At 40.6% G+C, this 21,064-nt stretch overlaps 2 protein-coding genes across 5 annotated transcripts; one reads left to right on the top strand and one right to left on the bottom strand.

The window, feature by feature from the left end:
- LOC143318609 (dual specificity protein phosphatase 22-B-like) lies at window positions 1-7,104 on the bottom strand. Its single transcript, XM_076727037.1, has 7 exons — window positions 7,084-7,104; window positions 6,958-6,991; window positions 4,980-5,062; window positions 2,381-2,430; window positions 1,631-1,705; window positions 908-1,079; window positions 1-150 (listed from the first exon to the last, which is right to left on the bottom strand). Exons 1-7 carry the CDS (start codon window positions 7,102-7,104, stop codon window positions 1-3), a joined length of 585 nt encoding a protein of 194 aa, XP_076583152.1.
- A 6,057-nt stretch (window positions 7,105-13,161) lies between these two features.
- On the top strand, window positions 13,162-18,861 carry bphl (biphenyl hydrolase like). Of its 4 annotated transcripts, none has more exons than XM_076727051.1 (8): window positions 13,162-13,283; window positions 13,770-13,996; window positions 15,664-15,767; window positions 15,877-16,043; window positions 16,593-16,746; window positions 16,863-16,994; window positions 17,425-17,548; window positions 17,655-18,861. In XM_076727051.1, the coding sequence occupies exons 2-8, from the start codon at window positions 13,914-13,916 to the stop codon at window positions 17,743-17,745; spliced, it is 855 nt and encodes a 284-aa protein (XP_076583166.1). In that variant the 5' UTR covers window positions 13,162-13,283; window positions 13,770-13,913; the 3' UTR covers window positions 17,746-18,861. The 4 variants fall into 4 exon arrangements, with proteins under 4 accessions (XP_076583166.1, XP_076583169.1, XP_076583168.1 ...); XM_076727053.1 differs by having other exon boundaries at window positions 13,169-13,283; window positions 13,837-13,996; XM_076727052.1 differs by having other exon boundaries at window positions 13,173-13,283; window positions 13,832-13,996.
- The last annotated feature ends 2,203 nt before the right edge of the window (window positions 18,862-21,064 follow it).

Below are 21,064 nucleotides of genomic sequence, written 5' to 3'. Positions count from 1 at the left end.
TCAGGTGCTACTTGTGCCCAGTGCAGAGGTGATGCTGGTCCTTATGGCATCGCCGCTGCTGCTGTTAGATTTCTGACTTAAAAGGGTCTCCACCACCTTGCCATCATTGAAAGAGTTCTTCCCATATCGCTCCTTCCACCAGGCCTGATACTGGAAGGGGGAGAGCAGAGGGAGTGTACAAGTGAGTCAGATGAATAAATGACAGCTGAGGCAGAATCAGAGAGATGGAGGGTGTTTCCAATAAAGAGGGGGAAAAAAGACAGAGGAGGGAAGTTAAAGTAGGACTTCATGCTTCAAGTGCTTGCCAGATCATCAAACAGGGCCTGAAAGCCCCTGCCGACACACTTTTCAGAAGTCCGAACCGTAACTTTGTGAAACTGACGATCAGATTAAGCACGCCTACTTCACACAGAGATTGACCAGGTGAGCTGAAGTGGTTTGAACTTTTCTCTCAACTCTTTTCTTCTTCTAACGAATTCATCACACAACTGCCTTTGTTGTTTCTCTTGTGTGCAAACAGGTGGAACACTGTGGATGGCTTTGAGGAGATGCTGTCCAAAAGTGTGTACTTATGTGGACACATTCAGGACAGGTGGGTTTCAAGCATATCCTGGCTTTTTGTAATATAGGTGCCAATTTCCGGTCAAAATGAGGTGTTTCTCATCCACTGGGGGCAGGAGACATGCCATGGTTAGATTTAATAATCAGGTGCTGTCTGTCTCATGCACTGACTTCTGTATCAAGCCCATTACATGTCTCCATCATGTCCTGTGAATCTCTTGTGCATGGATATGCAATCTGAGTCCCACATGGGATGGTGGACTCTGCCAGTAAGAATGAAAGTTGATATGCAGAGATGCAATTGCAGACAATGAATGGAATGGCTCCTGCTGAAACCTTGACTCACTTCAGTCAGTTCTGTGTTTTCAAACTCCTCCAGTTGCCGCAGGAAGCCCAGGTTCGGCCCCGCACACGGCCGAGCCGCCCTCACCGCCGCCAGAGAGTCCACCCAGCCGCGGCCCGTCACCGTCATGATGTAAGCCACCACCAGAGTCACACTGCGGGACACTCCTGCAACACTGAGAGCACAGGGCTTCACGGCATGATGCTAGCTGCAGTAGTCAGCACATATTCAGATTCTCTTGTTTAGTGTACAAAGAAGTGAAACCCCTTTTTTCCTAAAGCTGTGGTTAAATGCTTGATTTTGCATGTTTGATATGTGAAAAGATGAAAGCATTAATCAAAATTGTGTTCTGTTTAGTGACAGTGATGTGGTTGAAAATGAAAATTGGGTTAATAAAATGGTAGGACTTCCAGATCATCTTGAGCCAAATATTCATCATTCTAAACAAAAATCAACTCAGCCAGAATATTTATGCCTCTTCCTCTCAGTGTTCTCATCTGCAAATGACACCAGTTTCAGACCATGTACTCTGATGTACATGACTTGTTTTCAGTTTTAAATAATCACATGCAGGTAAAACAAGACATAGACAGCCTATATTATTTTCAAAAATAAGAATGAAAATACAATTTTAATCACTCAAATTGAAGTACTGATTTCAAGATTAAATACATTTGTACATAAATAAGGAACAAACCAACCAGCAGTAATTTTATTTTCACTCACCAGTGGACAAGGCAGCCCTCTCCTTTGAGCCGGGACTCGTGGATAAACATGATGCTGTCTCTGAAGTACTGAGTCCTGGTCAAATCAAACACATTGAAATAAATGGACTAATCTTAATATCCCGATAAAAGACTTGAACAAATAGTTTTATACAATGCATTTGAAATCTTTGTTTATTTTTCATAAAAATATAACAGTATTTCTTAAACCTCTATGAATGAAATATTTAATGTATATTTTTTTTTCAGTCCCACTTGATTCCACTTCAGTACTAATTATGTATTCTGCAATGTTTATTCCATCAATTAATTCATTGCTGAACCTGCCCTCCAGCCAGATAACATTTAAATTCTCTGATTTTAATCAATCAGTAATGGACTGTAGATGGGATTTATTTATTTATTTATTTATTTATTCTTTCAAATAAATGTTCTGATTGGGAATACTTTTACATAAAATATTTTCATAAAACTCCCTCTGCTCTCCCACCTCCAGTTTCATAAAACATGTTCATATGATATCGAAAAAGTTAATTTTAGACATATATTCTGCATCATTAAACTCTTTTTTTGCTATTGCACTTGCCACGGATCGTGAGATGGTAGGTAGGAAAGCCATAATGAAGACCTTTCAAACACGATATTTACATTCTGTGTGTGTTTGTATGTATATAATATGTAAAATGTATTATTTTATATATATATACACACACACACACACACACACACACACACATATAAAAGTACTCACAGGTTTTGCTTAGAGTGGTCAGCAGCAGATATACACAGGTACGTCATGTCCTAGAGGGTGATGGGGGGACTAGTTTAGACTCAAACAACACTATAAAGAGTATTTTATGCATATAAAGCTGTTGAATTAATTAATGTATAACAGTTAATGTGTAACAACAGTTTCGTCCTGTCACTGGCTCGCACACACTTCCTGTTTTTGACAGATGGGACGGCCCCTGAAACCTTGCCCCTCGGACCCTGTCAATGTGGCAGGTCATGACATAACGATGCGTGTGTGTGTGTGTGTGTGTGTGTGTGTGTTTTTGTACTGTGCACCTGGCAGCTGATGGTACATGCAGTGGACAGAAACTACCTTGTCCCGTTATGACTGCGCCGCTGCAAAAACCCCTGAGCCCTTTGGGACACCCTGAACTCTGGAAGTGCTCCAGACAGGTTAGCTCGCACACACCAACCACAAAGTACTCATGCACACACAGGCTGCAACATGAACAGACGTACACATATCGAAGGAGCATGTAACACACATAAGAGTGAAATCGTACTTATTGACAGTAAAAGACATGCATATGGAGAAGTCCTCATATCTTTGCACCATCGCTCTAATAACTCCTTGTGACCATTAGTCACTAAAATCAAATGCAGTCAAAAAGAAAGCACGAATACACTCCCAAACAGTCTGCATGCAAATTGTGGATAAGCGCAGAAACGTATATTCTTTACATGCAAAAAGGCATTTTGAGGCTCCAGTTTTGTTCTGTAAAACTGACCTCGTCATTTTATTTTGCAGTATGTTAATTAGAGCCACATACTGTACAGTAAACGGCACATCCGACCTCAGAGACTTGGTGGTTGCAAATTCGACCTTCCTCTCTCAGGACCCATCATGCTGTCTTCCAAGAAATCAATCAGTCAGCAGTTTGACTGTTAGGTATGCAAATAAACCATCCCATCTGGCTATTTGGGCTGCACTGGTAAAACAGACCTGAGTCATCATTATGCCACAGATCTCAAAAACCTGTGAGAATCATCCTGCGATCAAGATCAAAGATTTAAACAGCAGCTGGAATTCAGGAGCTGCTGAGTGATGGGCAGCGCAGTTCAGGGAGTCAGACATAATTTCAGGTCCAAAACCTTTTAAAAAGTTTTGGTGGTTGACCAGTTTTGGTAGTGATACTGTAATACAAGTTGCTGTTTCTCTTCAGTGTTCAATGAAACATACATGGATGGAGAAAGTGTACAGAAATGTCTGAGCACTTTTCATGCTCGCTTTCAACAAGAAAAGATGAAAGTTGTGAAAGCGGACACTGAAGATCAAGATTTTCAAAAACAAGCCAAACGGACTCGGAGACGGAAAGAGGAAAATTTCACTCAAATGCAACAACAGTTCATATTCAAATTGATCGTTAGTGATTATTCTGGAAGGATAACGTCTCAGCGAAATCAAAACTGCTAAATTTAAACTTTGGTTCTCCGCTCACAGATTTTGCTGTTGTCCAGATGTTATATTCTTACATCTGTTACCAAATGGAAATCAGTGACAGCAAATTTCTACTTTCAACCTACCACATTCTCACAGCTGAATCACCTCTTTCTGTCCTTCTCACACTCACTTGCTCACGTACAAGAAAAACATCTTTCCCGCTCTTTCATACTCAAATTGCCACGTCTAAATTCAGCATGAAAAGCAAGAAACCTTTTTTTTTATGTAGTTCCACTTTCAAGACTTGACGGACTTCAAGCCGCTGAGCTAAAATCATCTGCTGCTGTTATGGCTTGTGATGCATCACAACGGCATCACAGACTGAAAACAACAGTCAAATTTTCAGATATTCACTTGGACTCCGCAGAATATTGAAGCATCACAGTCAGTCAGAAGACTGCTTATTTGGTCAAATCTGGTGAATTCCAGGTCTTGAATGATTCAAGACAAAAGGACTTTCCAAGCAAAATTGAAAATAAGAACATCTGACTTTCACACCATTTGAAGTGGTCTATTTCAAAAGCCTTTGATACAAATCTATCTGACTTTTGGGTTAAGAATATTACTTGACGTCCTTTGTTCTTCTTATTAATCTTTGCAAAACACAAATATACTGAACATTTAATAAACAACATATCATAACTAGCTGAGGATGACACCTCAGGGAATAACAAGGGTGTAAAGCTGAAACGATTAGTTGATTAAACAATTAGTCGATCGATAGAAAGCGAATAGTTTTGATAAATGATCACTTAATTGAATTTTTTTTAGCATGCAATGCCGTAAAGTTGCTGGCTCCTATTTCTCAAATGTGCGAAGTCACCTTGGGTTTTGGGAAATTGTAGACTAAGCAAAGAATGGGTTAATTGGAAAATGAATTTACAGATTAATCAATAAGATATTTTGTCAGATGTAGAAGAAAGAAGACATTAAGTCAGAGAAACTTCAAGTCTGCTCCCAACATTTACCACTTTCAGAACGAGTACTAAGCAGCAGGGACACTGAGGGGAACAACAGCAGTGGTGAGCTGAGGGGAAGTTGTGTACTTTATGAGTGGATTAATGTTGGGCCAAGGGGGTCACACAGGCTGACAGAAGACACACAGAGGACAGCTCACGTCCAGGATGGGTGCAGCTGTGTCATGGATTGACAGGATGTGGGTGATGTTGTGCTGGGCCAGCAGCTCCTTGTCTTGTGCATCTGCAGGTCACAAAGAAAATCAAGAAATCTCAAATATTCCTTCCATCCAATCACAGACCACCCCATGTGAGGTCCGACCTAAATTAAGCATTTTTTACCCAACAACAACCCCCTCCTCTAATGTTTCCCAAGCAAATGTGGCCTTATGGCTTAAAAGTGTTGCTCTTGTTTTGAACTGAAAGAAAAACCGGAAAACCAGTGTTTCTAAAACAGTGCAGCAGCTTGGGCCAAAAGCAAGAAACAGTAATTCTTCTAATCAAATTTTGTTCTTTAAAAGGAAGCCAAATGTTTTCTACTTTGGACAGATGTGTCTTGAGCACTTTTTTCTCATGCTTTGCAAATTTGCAGGATGCTCATGTCACCTATGCAAGATAAAGAAAAGCCCTGCACTGAGCCCTCCAACCAGCCAAATCAACTAAACTAACCTCAAGTTAGACAGAAAAAAAGCTTGCAATATAAAATGGAACATACACAGCATATAAATCAAAGATACTTGCAGAGGAAACACAATCTGACTATGTTCCTGTGTACCTTACACTGTAAGCCAGTGACCTCAAGGTCATAAAATGAAATTAATCTCTAAGTGTGTCTGTCATGAAAAAGATATTTTTATGGGGTGTCAAGGTGCTGAGGTGACATTAAAGCTGGTAACAGAGAGCTGTCTTTCTGCAGAGGACAGACCAGTGACACGGCCCTATTAAGCCAAAACACAGTCACTATGTATTTGGTCATAACTGTGTCACCATCTGAAGATATTATGCCACAGAAATGTGTCATTTCTGTGAAACCTGCATGGGAAATTAGCAGTGAATACAAATAAAAAAACAAACAGACAGCCAGCCATCAACAAGCTAATGTTAGCTGGTGAGATAGCTTCGGCTAAAGCTAAAAGTGAAGTGAGGCCTACTTACTGATATTTCCCTCGCTGTTTTCTGTGAATTCCAACTTTGCTAAAAGGACATCTTAGAAATTTTGTTTCATTGCACGTAACAAATTGCAATAGAAGGCTACGAATTCATCTGTATTATGTTGAATAAAAACCCAGCCATCATAAAACTCCCGCTAAAGCTAACATAGCTAGGTAGTATGTAGTTTCTATGATTGTGATTTTACATTTTCCTGAAGTTTTTTTTTTTTGCCTAGCTTGGCATTAGATTAAGACATTACACAGTTTGCTGGCCAGCCTGAAAATCTTTCATTTAAATTTTTACTTGACTTCGCTCTTTACTTAACTCGTAGTTACTGTTCTGTCTTACCCTGTAAAAGTCTCACTGACTAAGTTTGACTCTTCCTCTTACCCGCTCACACTTGCTGTTGTACAAAGACAAAAAGTTTGAGATGTTGTAAAACATGTCAAGTTAAACAGACAAAATAAGATCAAAGGCCTGGCTTATATGAAAGATTACCTGTTCGACAGTGGCTACCCTGAACACGTCATGGTTACAAAAAGTGATGCATATTTATTAGGCGTTTCCTGTGCAGTCATCACTTCATGTAAGCACACAAAAAAGCAACCTAATGATTGCATTTACTGCTTTATGGAAAGATGTGGATTATAGTTTGCAGTGGGGACACCCCCACACCATGGGGCATCCCCTCCCACACCACCCCTCACGTGGCCTTCCTCCAGCTGCTGACTGAGCCACACACCAACGCCCACACACTCACATACAGGCAAAAAAACACAAGTTTTCTTTTTCTTTTTTTTTTTTTTAACATCAAAATGCATTACTTCAATCATTCTGCTGTACGCTGTGACCCCTCCACTCTATAGAAACTAAGCTCAGTGTAGCATCTCACCACATGCCCCTCCGTATGAGGAACTGAAACATATTCTACTACATTATCCTGAAAATAAATCAATTACTGAAATGACAAGAGGCAGGAAATCTTACCTTTGATATTTCCAAGATAAAGATCAGGCAGGACCTGAAGAAAGTCACAAATTGAGTTAAAAGAAGCGCACAGGGGAAGGTGCAACAAGGTAATTTAGGTTTATTTAAATGCAGAGTTTTCTGTACCTTGTTTATTCCATTACCCATGTCAGCCAAAAGTCTCAAGAAAACTTTAACACTCAATCTGGGTTTTTTTTTTTCAGATGGTTTTCAAAGCTGCTCAAGTTGTGTATCTATTGCTCCAGAGGTGTTTAGGTCCGGTCGAGCCCCCTGCCCAGGAAGTCACTAGCTGTTACTCCATCCCATCCTTTTCAAACCTCCCCAGACGTCTTTTTGTGTGACCCAGTAGATCATAAAGCCTTCGACGCGTCTCAGCTCATGCCCTGAGCCTACTTGATTGAGAATATGCAGCTTGGGGTGATGTAATGTGACCTTAACAGTGAAAGACCATGCTTGGATAGTTATATTTAGAACAGGAGTGGGTCATGGGACGGGGGACAGGCACATACCAGCCAGACAAAGATGGTTGAGGGGCAGAGGGCAGAGAACTGGCTATCTCTATCTGCTGAGGTATTATACCGTACAAGGAGATCTTCTGAATGAGGCTCAAAATACACTTGCAATAAATCTCAACTTAGATAATAGTCTCAAGGTATATAAGACAGGGGGATTGTCTGATTACAGTCTTATTACAGAATTAGGCTTCTTAGTTTGACTGATTGTGTCCGACATGAACACATGATTTTCTGACAGTTTTCATAAGTTGACAGGAAAGTTTTTCTGTATTTTTGTCGTCTGTGCTCTTCTCGCTGGCTTGTAGTGTGTGGAAAGAGGTTGGAAAAAGGTGACGTCACACATTTCTATGTACTAACCAGGATTTAGCAGTATTTGAAATTCAACATTTTAATATCAAAATGCAGTGGCAGCCGTGGGGATGTTTTCTCATGGTGCCAGGCCAAAGTCAATCTGATCAAACCACACATGATCAGATAAGCGGGGTTTTCGAGTACTACACTGACTGTTGCACATGTAATGACAAATATTTTACTTTATAGAGAAATACTATCATTTCAAGACCATGTTTTCAGGAGAATTAACTTATGTGTCATTTCTGAATAAAATTTAATGTTAATGAATAAGTGAAAACTGTGACCAGCTGGTGAATTTAGAGGAAAGGCCAGGAGATCACCAGAAGTCAGGAGGATCAAGCCTCCAGGCACCATGAAAATCTGTCCCAAACGTCATGGCCATCAACACCATAGTTGTAGTAGTATTTTTCTCCAAAACAAAAATGTCGGGGGATCGTCAAAGCCAGTACAATTCATCCTCTCAGAAGCACAAATGTCTGCACCACATTTCATGGCAGTCCATCTGACAGTTGCCCATTTATTTCAGTTTGCACTGAACACCAACATATGTAGAGCCACACAGCTAATGGGGCTCAAAACTTTTCAGTTCACTATTATTTAAAAAGGGAAATACAGCAACTTTTCACTTTTAACATTGTTTTATCGCCTTGTTGTTTCGTGACTTTTCCTAATTTTATGGGAACTGCTTATAAACTTAAACTTTCTGTCTTAGACTGAAGAATCCCCCCATTTATTTTAAAAGATGTGCTGATTCTCAGTGGACGTTTGCTTGAATCGACATCTGTCACTGCATTTCCAGTAAATTCTGCTACATCTTCAATATGCCGCTCTGAGGCGATCGAGGTATTTTTAGCCCAGCTTTGTTTTCTTGTGTTCCTGTGTGCGGTTCAGTGTGTGTGTGCCACAGCTCAGACGCTCTGACAGGCAGCGGAGAGTGGAGGCGTTTACAAAAAGCTGCCTGCCTGCCTCAGAGAATTAGGTCTGAACAGCTCATCGAGCTGTGGGTCATTGATGAACACACACAGCACACATTAGACACAAGGGCATTTCTGAATAGATGGTGCAGAAAAAACACCTTTGTCAGAGCATCACTGTGTGTGTGTGTGTGTGTGTGTGTGTGTGTGTGTGTGTGGGAGGAGGAGGAGGTGGGGGCTCACTAAAGGATGTGAGGTGTTGATGATTAAATCGGTCCTGCAAAAGAGAAAGAGGAGACATTAAGTCAGGAGTTACTTTCAAGTTTGATGCTAGCTTGTTTGTTACAGCTGCTAGGTCTGCTCCGGCTGTACAATACCGAACAGTAACGTCTTGATAGTTATTTTAAGACTGTAACTAACGTTCGTTTTCATTGTAGATGACTGCATTTTTTTTTTTTTTGCTTTATCAATGAATTGGTTATTCTATTAAATGCCAGTGAATCCAGAATCTAAGGTGATGTCTTTGAATTGCGTGTTGACCACCAGTCAAAAACCCAAAACTATTGAATTTACGGTGATATAAAAGAAAGAAAAGCAGTACTTCCTCGTATTTAAGAAGCTGGAACCAGAGAGTGTTTGGTGCTTTGGAAATGTCTGTTTGTCTACCACTTTGATCCAGATGGAATATCTCAACAACTATTGGATTGCTATGAAATTTTGCATTGATTTTCATGGTTTCCAGAGGATGATGCCTGCTGTTGGTTTGTTTGCCATGACAAGAGCCAGGATTGGTATGACCTTTGGTTCATCACTCATGTTCCCGTCAGGATAAACTGCAGTAACTTTAGTGATCTCTAGCATGGTCATTGTGAACACGATAGCATGCTGACATTAATCAGATATTGTTCTAACTGACCCCAAACCATGCAGGATAACAGACTGTACATTTCCTTGTCTGTGACATTTTTGAAAACAAAGGGATTACATATTTATTTATGCAAAGCTCATTTAAAGAAAATCATCTGAAAGGTCCCATAGTTTACTATAATTTACGAGAAAAGATACTCTGACTGCACTGTGGCTGTACCCATGCTTCCTGGAAAGAAGTAGTTTGGTGTATTAACAATGTGTAAAATGGAAACAGTTCTGTTGGTATTTTCAATAAATCACGTTCAGTTGTTTGCCAGTGTAACCTAGAAGTCTTCTAGTCAGTGCACTGCAGATCAGCTGAACATGTCAACAACTGATAATATATAAGGTATTACATTTCCAATATAATGGATAAATATGTTGTTGGGTTAATATGGAACTTAACCTACAGGGAAACTCTTCTGGAAAGCAACCACTGTTTAGGAATGTTTGCTGTGTCACGCTGTCCGTACTTGCCCTGTTCCAAATAACTTGTTTTTGAAGGAAAGTTCCTCAGAAATTATTCGGAAATCAAGGGACCTGAAAAATAATGTGTTCCTGAAAATGCCTTTTTATCTGGTTCCACCACATCTCAAAGGTGCTCTGTTGATTGAGTGGTGACTGTGGAGCAGGGCCATAATTAAAATGTATACAGAGGTTGAACCATCTAACCCAGTATACAGATATTCTCACAATCCCCATTCCAATATATTCCAATATATATATATATATTCCAATATGCAGTGTCTCTCTATTTTATTACTTCGTACTGAAAAATTTTGTGGCTGGCTGGTGTGGGCGGGGCTTATCAACTAACACGGTGGCCCAGGTGTAATCAGGCTTCTGGGTAGCAGCATCCACAGGTGATTTTGGCACTGAACAGCAATGAGAGTGAAGGACCTGACACTGGACCCCGTCTTTGTTTAGAGGGGTGTATTCATAGTGTGGACTTGCCACACTGTATTGACTAACACAGATGTCTGTGTGCCTCCAGCTACAGTCTGTGTGACTTGTCTCCAGCCAGGCTTATAATACTAGTTGTGTGCATATATTCTTATATCTTTTGTGTGTCTGTGCACAGTATTTAAATCGACATGTTTGTGTGTTGCCTCACATTGCTGTCCAGATGTTGCATATTTATTATTGCTAACTTGACTGCAGAGCCCTGGACATTGAAAAATGATGCTAAAGGGGTACTCACTGCCTTGAAAAGTGACACAAAGGGGGTCCTGAAACAAGTGGCCATAAGTGACGACTTGGGAGTGAAAATGTGTTGTTAAATAAACAAACATTTAAAAAACTGGAAAATGCAATAAAGGTGAAAACAGGACTTTTTTTTCTGAGTTTATGAAAAGTGAGTTTTTAGAGATATGTGGTAATGTGACAGTGATGCTACAATCATTATTATTATATTATATATTAAAGGATATGACACATTGCTGTAGCTTAAACTACAGTATATAAAGTCGATAAATTAGCTGGACCATAAACACCTACAGCAGTAAAATATATACACATTAATCCAGCAGTAATATTGATCTAAAAACACCAATAAATACATCATAAAGTTGTGTCAAGCTACTCCTATGAGTAAAGCTATGCTTACGCTGGTGATAAATGCAAACATTTAAACTGTGTTTATGTTTGCAAGTTGACTAGCTGATGTTTAAGAGAGGAGGTGTGAATAAAATTTGCACGCAGCATCAAGTTAGCTAGCAAACTGCTAAAGTCACCAGAATGAACATTAAGTGAGCACGCTCTGGTCCACGGGGTACTGTCGTGACAGGTGACGTTACCCCTGTCTCACAGCTGTGAGTTGGTGATGTGAACAGTCTGGTCTCCCTCATGTTTCCATGTTGGGACAAAACGTGTAATTATCCTAAACTTTTTGCCACAGAGCTTATTTTCTGCAGTAATCCAAAATACAAAGGAACATGTTTGGTTGAGGGAACCAGAGCAACGCTAACTTCCAAGCACCGAATAACACAAGTAGATTGCGCTTTTTTGCAAGCTATGTTTCACTATTTTCAAAATGATGCCAATAGTTTTCAGTTGTGAAGCTGCTAAAGAAGAAATGGTGAGCTTTCATGTGTTACCAAAGGATACTGATACTTTACAGAAGTCATTTTCCAGTGCACCATTTTAAAATTTTGACACAAAAGTTATGTTGAAGGCTGACCCCGTGTCATCCATCTATCCTGGGAGACACAGAGAGTCAGAACCAACAAGTTTATAAGTTTATTTTTCTTGCTCGGTGGCATGACACTTGGAAATTTTATGGACGGTGAACACAGGATTGGCAGTGACACAACCGGCAGTGAATGGACAGAAGATGGCAGAAGGAAGTGATGGATCAGAAAGAGCTGAGTCCAGGTGTAAGTTCAAGAGGGTCATTTTAAACACCAGGGAAAGATGACAATTGTTACAATTGTTACAGTATGTTAGTCCATATGGAAGACAGCGCACTCATTGCAATGAAAAGGTTGTTTAATAAAGTTTGGAGCACAGGAAAAATTCCAGTTGCATGGAAACTGTCAATCATTGTGCCAGTTTTGAAACCCTGTAGAGACCCTTTAGACCCCTCAAACTATATACCAGTAGCACTTACATCACAATTAGGGAGAAAGGAGAGACCATTTTTCCCCTTTTCAAAGCAGGTATTGTAAAGTAAGAATTACAACGGACTCTATCTTACTCTGTCTATCTATTCTTATGAGTCAGAAATAAGCCCAAACCAATAAGGAGAGAGTGGTAGCTTTTTTTGCAGTAGAAAAAGCACTTGATAGTTTGTGGAAGGAAGGCCTGCTAATCAAAAAAAAAATACCTTGAAATGGTAACAAGAAAACAACAAAAATGACGCACCCACAAGCATTAAATCATGTGGACAAGACCTTCTTTTTGAAATTCACCATCTATTATACAGACTGCACGATGACCATTTGCTTTGTTTAGGTTCTTGTCCATGCAGGAGTACACATTAATGAGGATGTTGATATACTGGCCAAAGAACAACTCAAATTACAGACAGTAACTGTGAAATCTTCCCTGAATAAAGCTGAGGGCAAAACATCACAAAGAGATAAATGCAAAAAGTATGGCAAGAATACAGGGACATAAATGACACAGGAATATATCTTTATATCCAGAAACATGGGTTCAGGAAGGATGCTGGACAGGAATCAAAAGGAAGAGGCAGCAATTACTCACCTCAGAATGGGACATACTGGACATAATCATAAAAATGTAAACACCCAGCTGGGAGATGAACCTGTTCAGCATAGTGCTGCTGGAATGTATGAATGAGTCTATGAGGAGGAAAGGAGGAACATCAGCATTAAGAAGACGCTAAATGTCACTATAGGGAACTTCCCGGGAGATGTGTCATGGGGAATATTTATAGTCACCTGATTAAGAACCTGGAAAAAACAGCGCTGATACTGAGAACGTTTGTCTGTCAGAATACTGTTCCCCACTCCGGCCCGGTAGGTGGCGGTAATGCGCCGGCAACTGCCAATCGCCAGTCAAACACCAAAAGAAGAGTAGAGTCATCATTTATCAACTTTTAGCAACATATGGACCTGCCTGCTGCAACTTCCCATGACACTTAGATGGCAACAACGGCTGATCACGCGTCGTAAGTTTACTAGAACATCGTTTATTGGAAAAAAAACGTTGACGGCTAATGAGCCACTACATGCAGTAAACTGCAAGCTAACGTTAGCTAGCTAGGTTTGGCTAACTTCAATGGGAAATGATAGTAGTAAGCTAATAGCCTAGCAACCGGATCTGTAAATAAACTATACAGCGTCTATTCTGAATACAAATATGAATACATTGCCAGCGTTATTGTAATATTTTATGCCATAAAATACCAACGTCAGCTTTGGGGCTTTGCTTCTTCGCTTCGGTCTCCCCCACATGGTTGAGACACGTACAAGAAAGCAGTTTCGATTTATCGTTTAGCCGTGTTAAGCTAAGTGGTGACTTCTAGCTGAGTGATTGCTCGTAGTGACGGAAGCTTAAGACAGTAGAAACTAACTTTTGCATTAGGCCTCTGACATTGAATTTTAGTGAAGATCTAGCAACTGGATTGTTTGTATCTCGCCTGACTGTTTTTCAGAAACAGATATTCGTGGACCGCTCAGGTGAAAGTTTACGTAGCTTAATCTTACTTGATATAAGTTAAGGAGCAGCGGAACGCCCTGCTCCCTCATTGGCTCACAGAACTCGGGGCAGGACCACAGCTGGACCCTTTCTCTGAGGAATGGCGTTGTTTTTACTCGGAGGACGTTTCTTTAAATGCAGAACTGACATTAAGAGGGCGATGTCAGCCATCCAGCCATACTGGTAACTGTTTACTGTGTGTTGACTGTGTTTGCATGCTTATGTGCACATTTCTTCAAATGTAGACTTTAACCAGGAAGCGCTGCAGGCAGAAAACAGGAAATGACTGCCCTGCTTCTAATCACGTGCTTGTCTATTGTGCAAAAAAAAAAAAAAAAAAATCGATAAGGCTTGTTTTAGTTCCACTAGATGACGTAGTATGTCCAGGCAGCATGCGCTAAGTAATGTTGTTGAAATATTTGTTTATGGTTAAATTCGCTTTTGGAAAGAATTGTGATTCAGTCTCCTGCTGTGTATCAGGTGAGAGGCCTTCCTCACAGCATGGGAAATTTTTAAGAGCAGGTCAAAATGACCTGGAGGTGCAAACTGTGAAACCGCTGCACGCTGCATGTGCAGAACTAAAAGACAGAATATCGTTATGATTAATGTGGATCCAGGCAAAATAGCTGTAACAATGCACAACCTAGAGCAGAGAACAAGAACACAATAACGCCATACATTAGGATTTGATCAAAATTACAAGAATGTTTGTGTGTTTGTTGGTGTTCATCAAAACTATATATTTTGATTTTTTTTTTTTTTCCATGAAAAAAATCCCTTCATGCCTTAAAATGGCTGAGATGTTACTCTAGACTAGGTTCTCAAGCATATTACTCAAAGGTCTGCATCTGATTTTTATGTCAGAGCTCCAGGACGTTTGGTGTTAGTAAAATAATGTTTCATCAGTCAGTTAATGTCACATCTCTTCTGACTGGGCCAACATTTTTCTGTGGGGACCAGACTTAAAAAAAGCCTAATTTACCTTACCTTATTGTTTAATCATTTCACTTTCTTACCGAATTAATGTTACTTTTATGAGTCTTTACCAATGTGAACAGAAACATAGAAAAATCCATAATGATAACAAGATACTGGACTAGAAAAGACCAGGCAGTCAGTGCTCAGTACAGAACCCACAGTTCAACTACCAGTGACTCATCTCAGTCCTCATCTCAACTAAAAACAAACAGAAAAAACTCCTCTTCAGGATCCCAGGAAGCACACAAAACTGCTCAGTTTGAGACTCAATACAACAGTTGGCCAACAAAAATAAACCCAAATGACGCCTCTTGTATCTAATAGACAAGCTTTGTGATTGTCCATGACTATCCGTAGGACAGATGAAAACTGAACTTTGTGGCTCGTTGCCAGAGGTTGGTAGGCTGATCGACAATCACTCTCAGCACGGACTGCATCTTTTCTACCAGAGATTAACACTAGATACATGGATTTTCTGAATTTATTAATACTCTGCTGGCCACATAGGAGTGTGGTGGGCTGGATGGGACCCACGGCCTGGATGCTGACACTTTGGCCTGGGTCCGGATTAACTTGCCGTTCGGTCTGGATGCAGGCTAAGGTCCAGACTTTGAGAAGTCCTGCTTTAGACTTTTGTCATCATTTAGTAAGCGTGGATCTTTGAGTAGGCAAGTCGTCTCCACCTCTGTGTCCTCTCTGCACAGATATGTATAGTATAAGGTGGGCGTAACTGTTAGAAATAGTCATTTTGTCATATTTTGTTTTACTGCGACTGTCAAATGAAAGCCAGTGTTTTTCATGAGACACAGCTATTCTAGTCTTTTGCATCACCATGACCATTACTCACACACTCTCACTTTGTTTCCCTGCAGCTCGTCAGTGTCCTCAGGCAGGCAGCATGTTAATGGAGTGGATCTGTACTATGAGCAGACAGGCAGGGGGAAACACGCCTTGCTGTTGCTTCCTGGTGCTTTAGGTAAGTTCAACAACACACCTCTTAGTGGCAGAGAAGTCTCTCTGTCACATGTCCTAGAAGCGTATGTCCTCTTAGCTTGTGAGAACCATTTTGGTCTCTTCCACTACAGGAAGCACTCGGACAGATTTTGGACCTCAGCTGAAGTCTTTGAATAAGGAACGCTTCACTATAGTTGGCTGGGATCCCCGTGGTTACGGACAGTCCCGACCCCCAGACAGAGACTTCCCCCTCGACTTCTTTGAGAGGGATGCAAAGGATGCAGTAGATCTGATGAAGGTCTAATCTGCATGTTGATCAGCCAGTTATTACTAATCTGAATAACATAGTTTACTAAGAAGAACGTAGGTGTGTAAATCTGAGATCATGGATTGATAAATTGTCTGCTCAGTTAACTGCTTTCATAACAATAGTGAAAACATTATAATATCTTTTATGATGCACTTAAAAGACTGAAAATAAGCAAGCACAGTGTTTCTCTTCAAATGTCAAAGAACAAAACCACAAATACCACATACCAGCTTTTATTTTTGGACACTGATAATTAACCCTATTGCTGAATTGACTGCACAGTTTATTATTCAGTACTCTTGGTTTAGCAATCCATGCACACAGTTTTTCACATCTGTGTTTTTTGACCCTTGGGCCTCCATTGTTCACTGTAATTTGACACAGGATGTGATTCACCTTCACCAAATATGTGCTTTGATCACCTGATTTTACGATTAGAAGAGTGGAAGCTGATTCATCTCCATATGGTCACTATTTTGTGCATTTGAGACAATAGACACTGTTAGTGATGTACAGTGTTGTCCATTTTATTGGCAGGCTTTGGGCTTTAGCAAGTTCTCTCTGCTGGGGTGGAGTGATGGAGGAATCACAGCTCTCATTGCAGCAGCGAAGAACCCCGACCTGATCAGAAAGCTGGTCGTATGGGGAGCCAACGCCTTTATCTCTCAGCATGACCTCGAGCTTTACAATGGTACTCCTGCTCCTGTTATTAATTCTTGTCCTGGGTAGCTGCCAGTGTAGTCCCAAATGTTGTGAACTGCGCATGGTGTATTGTGCATGTCATTGTGTTTTCATGGGTTTCTGTAGTGGTCCGTGACGTTTCCAATTGGAGTGTGAAGATGAGAAAGCCCATGGAGGAGTTGTACGGAGCACAAGTCTTTCCTAAAATCTGGGAGGCCTGGGTAGATGGAGTGGCACAATTTGCAAAAAGACCAGAAGGTACTGCATTCATGTTGTTACAGACTCATTGCACAAGTGAAGTTGAGCAAGATAAAACTGAAACACTAGAAACAAGGACATCGAGAGATGGAAGAGAAATGTTTGGGAATTGTGATGCAATCATAAAGGAAGTAGTTACATTCATGATGGTGGAAAAGTATTGGTAATATGCTGTATGTATAAATACTGTGAGTTTGCAGTTTTTTACCCAGGTGATGTGTATTAAGACACACAAGACTGATGGAATTTAAGATGGAAGATATTTATTTCTGCCACAAGATATCTACTAGTTACATAGAGAAGGAGCCTATGGGAATGAAATCCTGTCTGTGCAGTTCTAATTCCTTGTGTGTGTACACATACTTGGACAATGAAGCCGATTCTGATTCTGAAAAGAGTGAAGTCAAATTGTTTAATGTCCTCTGATCAGGGAGTATCTGCGTGGAGTTTCTACCCCTAATCAGCAGTCCAACCCTCATCATCCATGGAGAGAGAGACCCCATGGTGCCCAACTTCCACGCACAGTACCTCCTTAAATACATAAAGGGATCACGGTGAGACCGCACACTCATACACACACATTTAAACAATATTACAGTTACCTCAGAATGAGGAAGTGGCACGTGACATGTTTATATCCCCTTTTTGTCCCAAATCTAGATTACACCTGATACCAGAGGGTAAACACAATCTCCACCTGAAGTATGCTGATGAATTCAACAAATTGGTCGAAGACTTTTTGGAAAAATGATCCATTAACACACTGAAATAACATGAAGAAGAATGAGGGGACTAATAGTTCATTACAAATATTTACACTAAGACTTTTTTTCATTTCAACTTTTTGAATAGAACCAGTAATGTAGCCATTTATTAAAGTCCTTTATACAGTCATGTGTTCACAAAGTGTTGAACCTCTCTCCATCCTCGCTTGTGATCAGCTGAGGGTGTTAAGCGTTCAGAAGTCTGATTGCCCATGGATAGAAGGTGCTTCTAAGCCGGTTTGTCCTGCTCCTCATTAGCCTGTATCACATTCCGGAGGGCAGGAGGTTGAAGAGCCTATGGCCTGGGTGAGATGAGTCAGACAGGATCTTCTTGGCCCTGTTCAGCCCTCGCATGTTTGTCAGCTCTTCCAAGGAGGTCAGAGGGCAGCTGATGACTCTCTGTGCTGTTTTAATGACCCCTTGCAGGGCTTTCCTGTCCTTGGCTGTGCAACGTGGATATCATATAGTGAGGCAGTATGTCAACACACTCTCTATAGTGATACGATAGCAGGTGCGCAGCAGGTGCACATCCAGGTCACATTTTTTAGCAGCCTTAAGAAGTGCAGCCTCTGCTGGGCCTTTCCAACCGCCGCTGATGTGTTGGTGGACCACGTTAGGTTGTCAGTCACATGCACCCCAAGAAACTTGAAAGAGGAGACTCTGTCCACACAGACGCCCTCTATCTGTAGTGGACCAGGGTCATCTCTCTTCTTCCTCCAGTCCATCACCATTTCCTTAGTTTTGCTGGCGTTCAGCAGGAGGTTACTTGCTGAGCACCAGGCTGCGAGCCTCTGGATCTCCTCCCTGTATGTCTCATCGCCCCCGGAAATGAGGCCCACCCTGTTGTGTCATCCGCAAATTTCAGTATGACATTGGAGTGGTGGGGTGAGATTGTCTATGTGCTGTTTTTAATTAAGTGTATATCAAAAAGACTAGCAAATTATCACATTCTGTTTTATTTGTTTCTCACAGCGTCCCGACTTGTTTGGAACCAATGTTGTATTTAACTTATGTTAAGTTTTCACTAGGTGCCTAATTGTTGGAACTGTTACTTCATATAAATGTAAAGAAGTTTTGAAATAAATGTTTTCATAAAGCAAACGGATGGCTTCTTCCCTGTTTTATGTTACTCTGTAGCAGTTGCTGTTATTGTGGCTAATACATGGCTAGTGTAATAGTGAAAGACTTAACATTAGCTGCTAATTACTACATGCTATATATTGATGATTTATTGGCATTGAGAAGTCCATTACTTATAACTTGTCAGCCCTTTATTAAGGGACCAGGTCCCTTATCAGAAGTGGTACCTGAGTTGCATTACATCTTGACATGTATGTAAAGCTGTAATGCAAGCCCTTGCCATAAGAGTACACAGACAATGCTGATTCAGGCTATCCCTGCCAGGCACATCACTCTGTATTGGGGGTGGCTTTGATGCAAAACAACCAAGATCATCAACAATGCAGGCCAACAGGGATACAGTGGGGACAAATAGCTGCAGATCCAGAATATTTTCACATCTGATTTGGTGAATTAAAGGTTTATTATGAAAGGTTTATTTCAACCAAACCAAAGTTGGTGATTGTTGGAACAAGACTAACCAAGATGGCTTTGGTGAGTTTTGTGTTGGTGAGTTTGGAGGCTTTGAGGAGAGCAATATTGTTTGTATCTGGTTAAACAAAGCAGATGTTATTCAATAAGGTGTGCCTCTGTAGGGATCCTTTCCATAGTGTTGTCAGACCCTTAGAATAACAATCTTATCCTGTCAGCGGCAAGAACAAGCACTTTTAGTGGACATGCTTTGATGGGCACAGTTGCCAGATGATCTACTGGACCAAGTCCAAAACGTTTTCTACCTGTTTGTCATTCAGACACCAAAATCTGAAAGTATGCCTGTTTGTTCTCTCACCTGTCGATGCTAACTCATCACAGCTCATCTCTGCAAGTTGTACTCTAGACATTTTTCCATTGCTCAGTGCTACATCACTTCTCCTTATTCTGATTGGTTCTAGGTCTATCCAATTGCATCCAGAGGCATGTTGGTCTGAAGACTCCCTTAAAACTAGTGCAGCCTTCCAGTACTAATACTAACATGCACTGTAGTTGGTTTACCAACAGTGTTGGTGTTGTCATAATTAATGTTGCTCCAGGACGATCATTGCAGCTCACGAAAAACCAACCAAGTCCGCATGAGAAACAGGTCATGGTGGGTGAATGGGTTCAGCACAGGACTTCACCCAGACTGGTTGTGGAACTTAACAGTGCATTACTGACAAAACTACCTGGTAAGGTTGAGGAAAAGATCACGGTTTGGGTTAAAATAGACCCTTTCACAACATTAAGCACATCAGAAAGGATAACTTGGATGTGAGTCTTTTTTCCGTTCAGTTGCAGTGATGGTCCTGGAGCAACATAATGATGATGTTGTAGGAGCAATGCCATCTGTGGGTCAAAGTTCAAGCTACAGTATTATGATAATGTCCCAATTACCAGGGGCTGCTGCACTATGAAGCCATGCTTTGCTGGACAAACTGTAGCAGTGCATGCTTCAGCAAGCTCCATGAACATCTGTGTGGTCTGAGTGCACACATGAGTTTTCAACGAAGGAGCATGAGTTACTTTAGTTTTGTACAAATAATGTAAGTTACCAGACTACTTTTACTTTGCACTATCCAGTCATACTAACATTAGAATATCATCGCTTGTCCTCTGTATAATGTGCCATGAAAATATTGAATGAAGTAGATGAGTGAGGAAGGTAAAGTGTATTTGGTCTGTGACTTGCAAGATGATGAAATTAAATTGTTCTTAGTTTTATTGTAGGTCGCTTTATATGATAACCTGAGGACAGCTTTTAAAGAAGCCGGAGCAAAAAATCTCAATTGTTTTAGTTTGATGAAAACTCAAAGGTAAGGGCTTGTTTTGTTTTGAAAGCTTGGAAAATTAGACTGAATAATACACACATACAATATGAGATCACTTTATTTAGTGTAAATGCATACAGAATATGATTTCCTTTATTTTGTACATTTGGTTTTACATCTATGTCCATGGAAACTGGACAAGATAGTAGATTTTAAATGTCGGACATAATTTAGTCCAGGTGAATGACGATGTATTCTAGCAGGATTTAGTTGTGCATATTTTCCAGTGTAGTGTTACGATGGTCAATTTGAGTATGTATCACAGTCCGCTAAAAATCGCATTCATCCTTCATTAAGATCAGTTGTGCCAGTGCCGCACGCCTGAGCACCACTGATCGATTGCTTTGGGCTGCCATTTTTCTCTAACCAGGAAGTAGCCGCG

Source organism: Chaetodon auriga, chromosome 3, assembly GCF_051107435.1.
Source record: "Chaetodon auriga isolate fChaAug3 chromosome 3, fChaAug3.hap1, whole genome shotgun sequence".
Lineage (NCBI taxonomy): Eukaryota > Metazoa > Chordata > Actinopteri > Chaetodontiformes > Chaetodontidae > Chaetodon > Chaetodon auriga.
The sequence above is the reverse complement of the archived record's forward strand: the minus strand, read 5'-3'. Positions and strand labels throughout refer to the sequence as shown.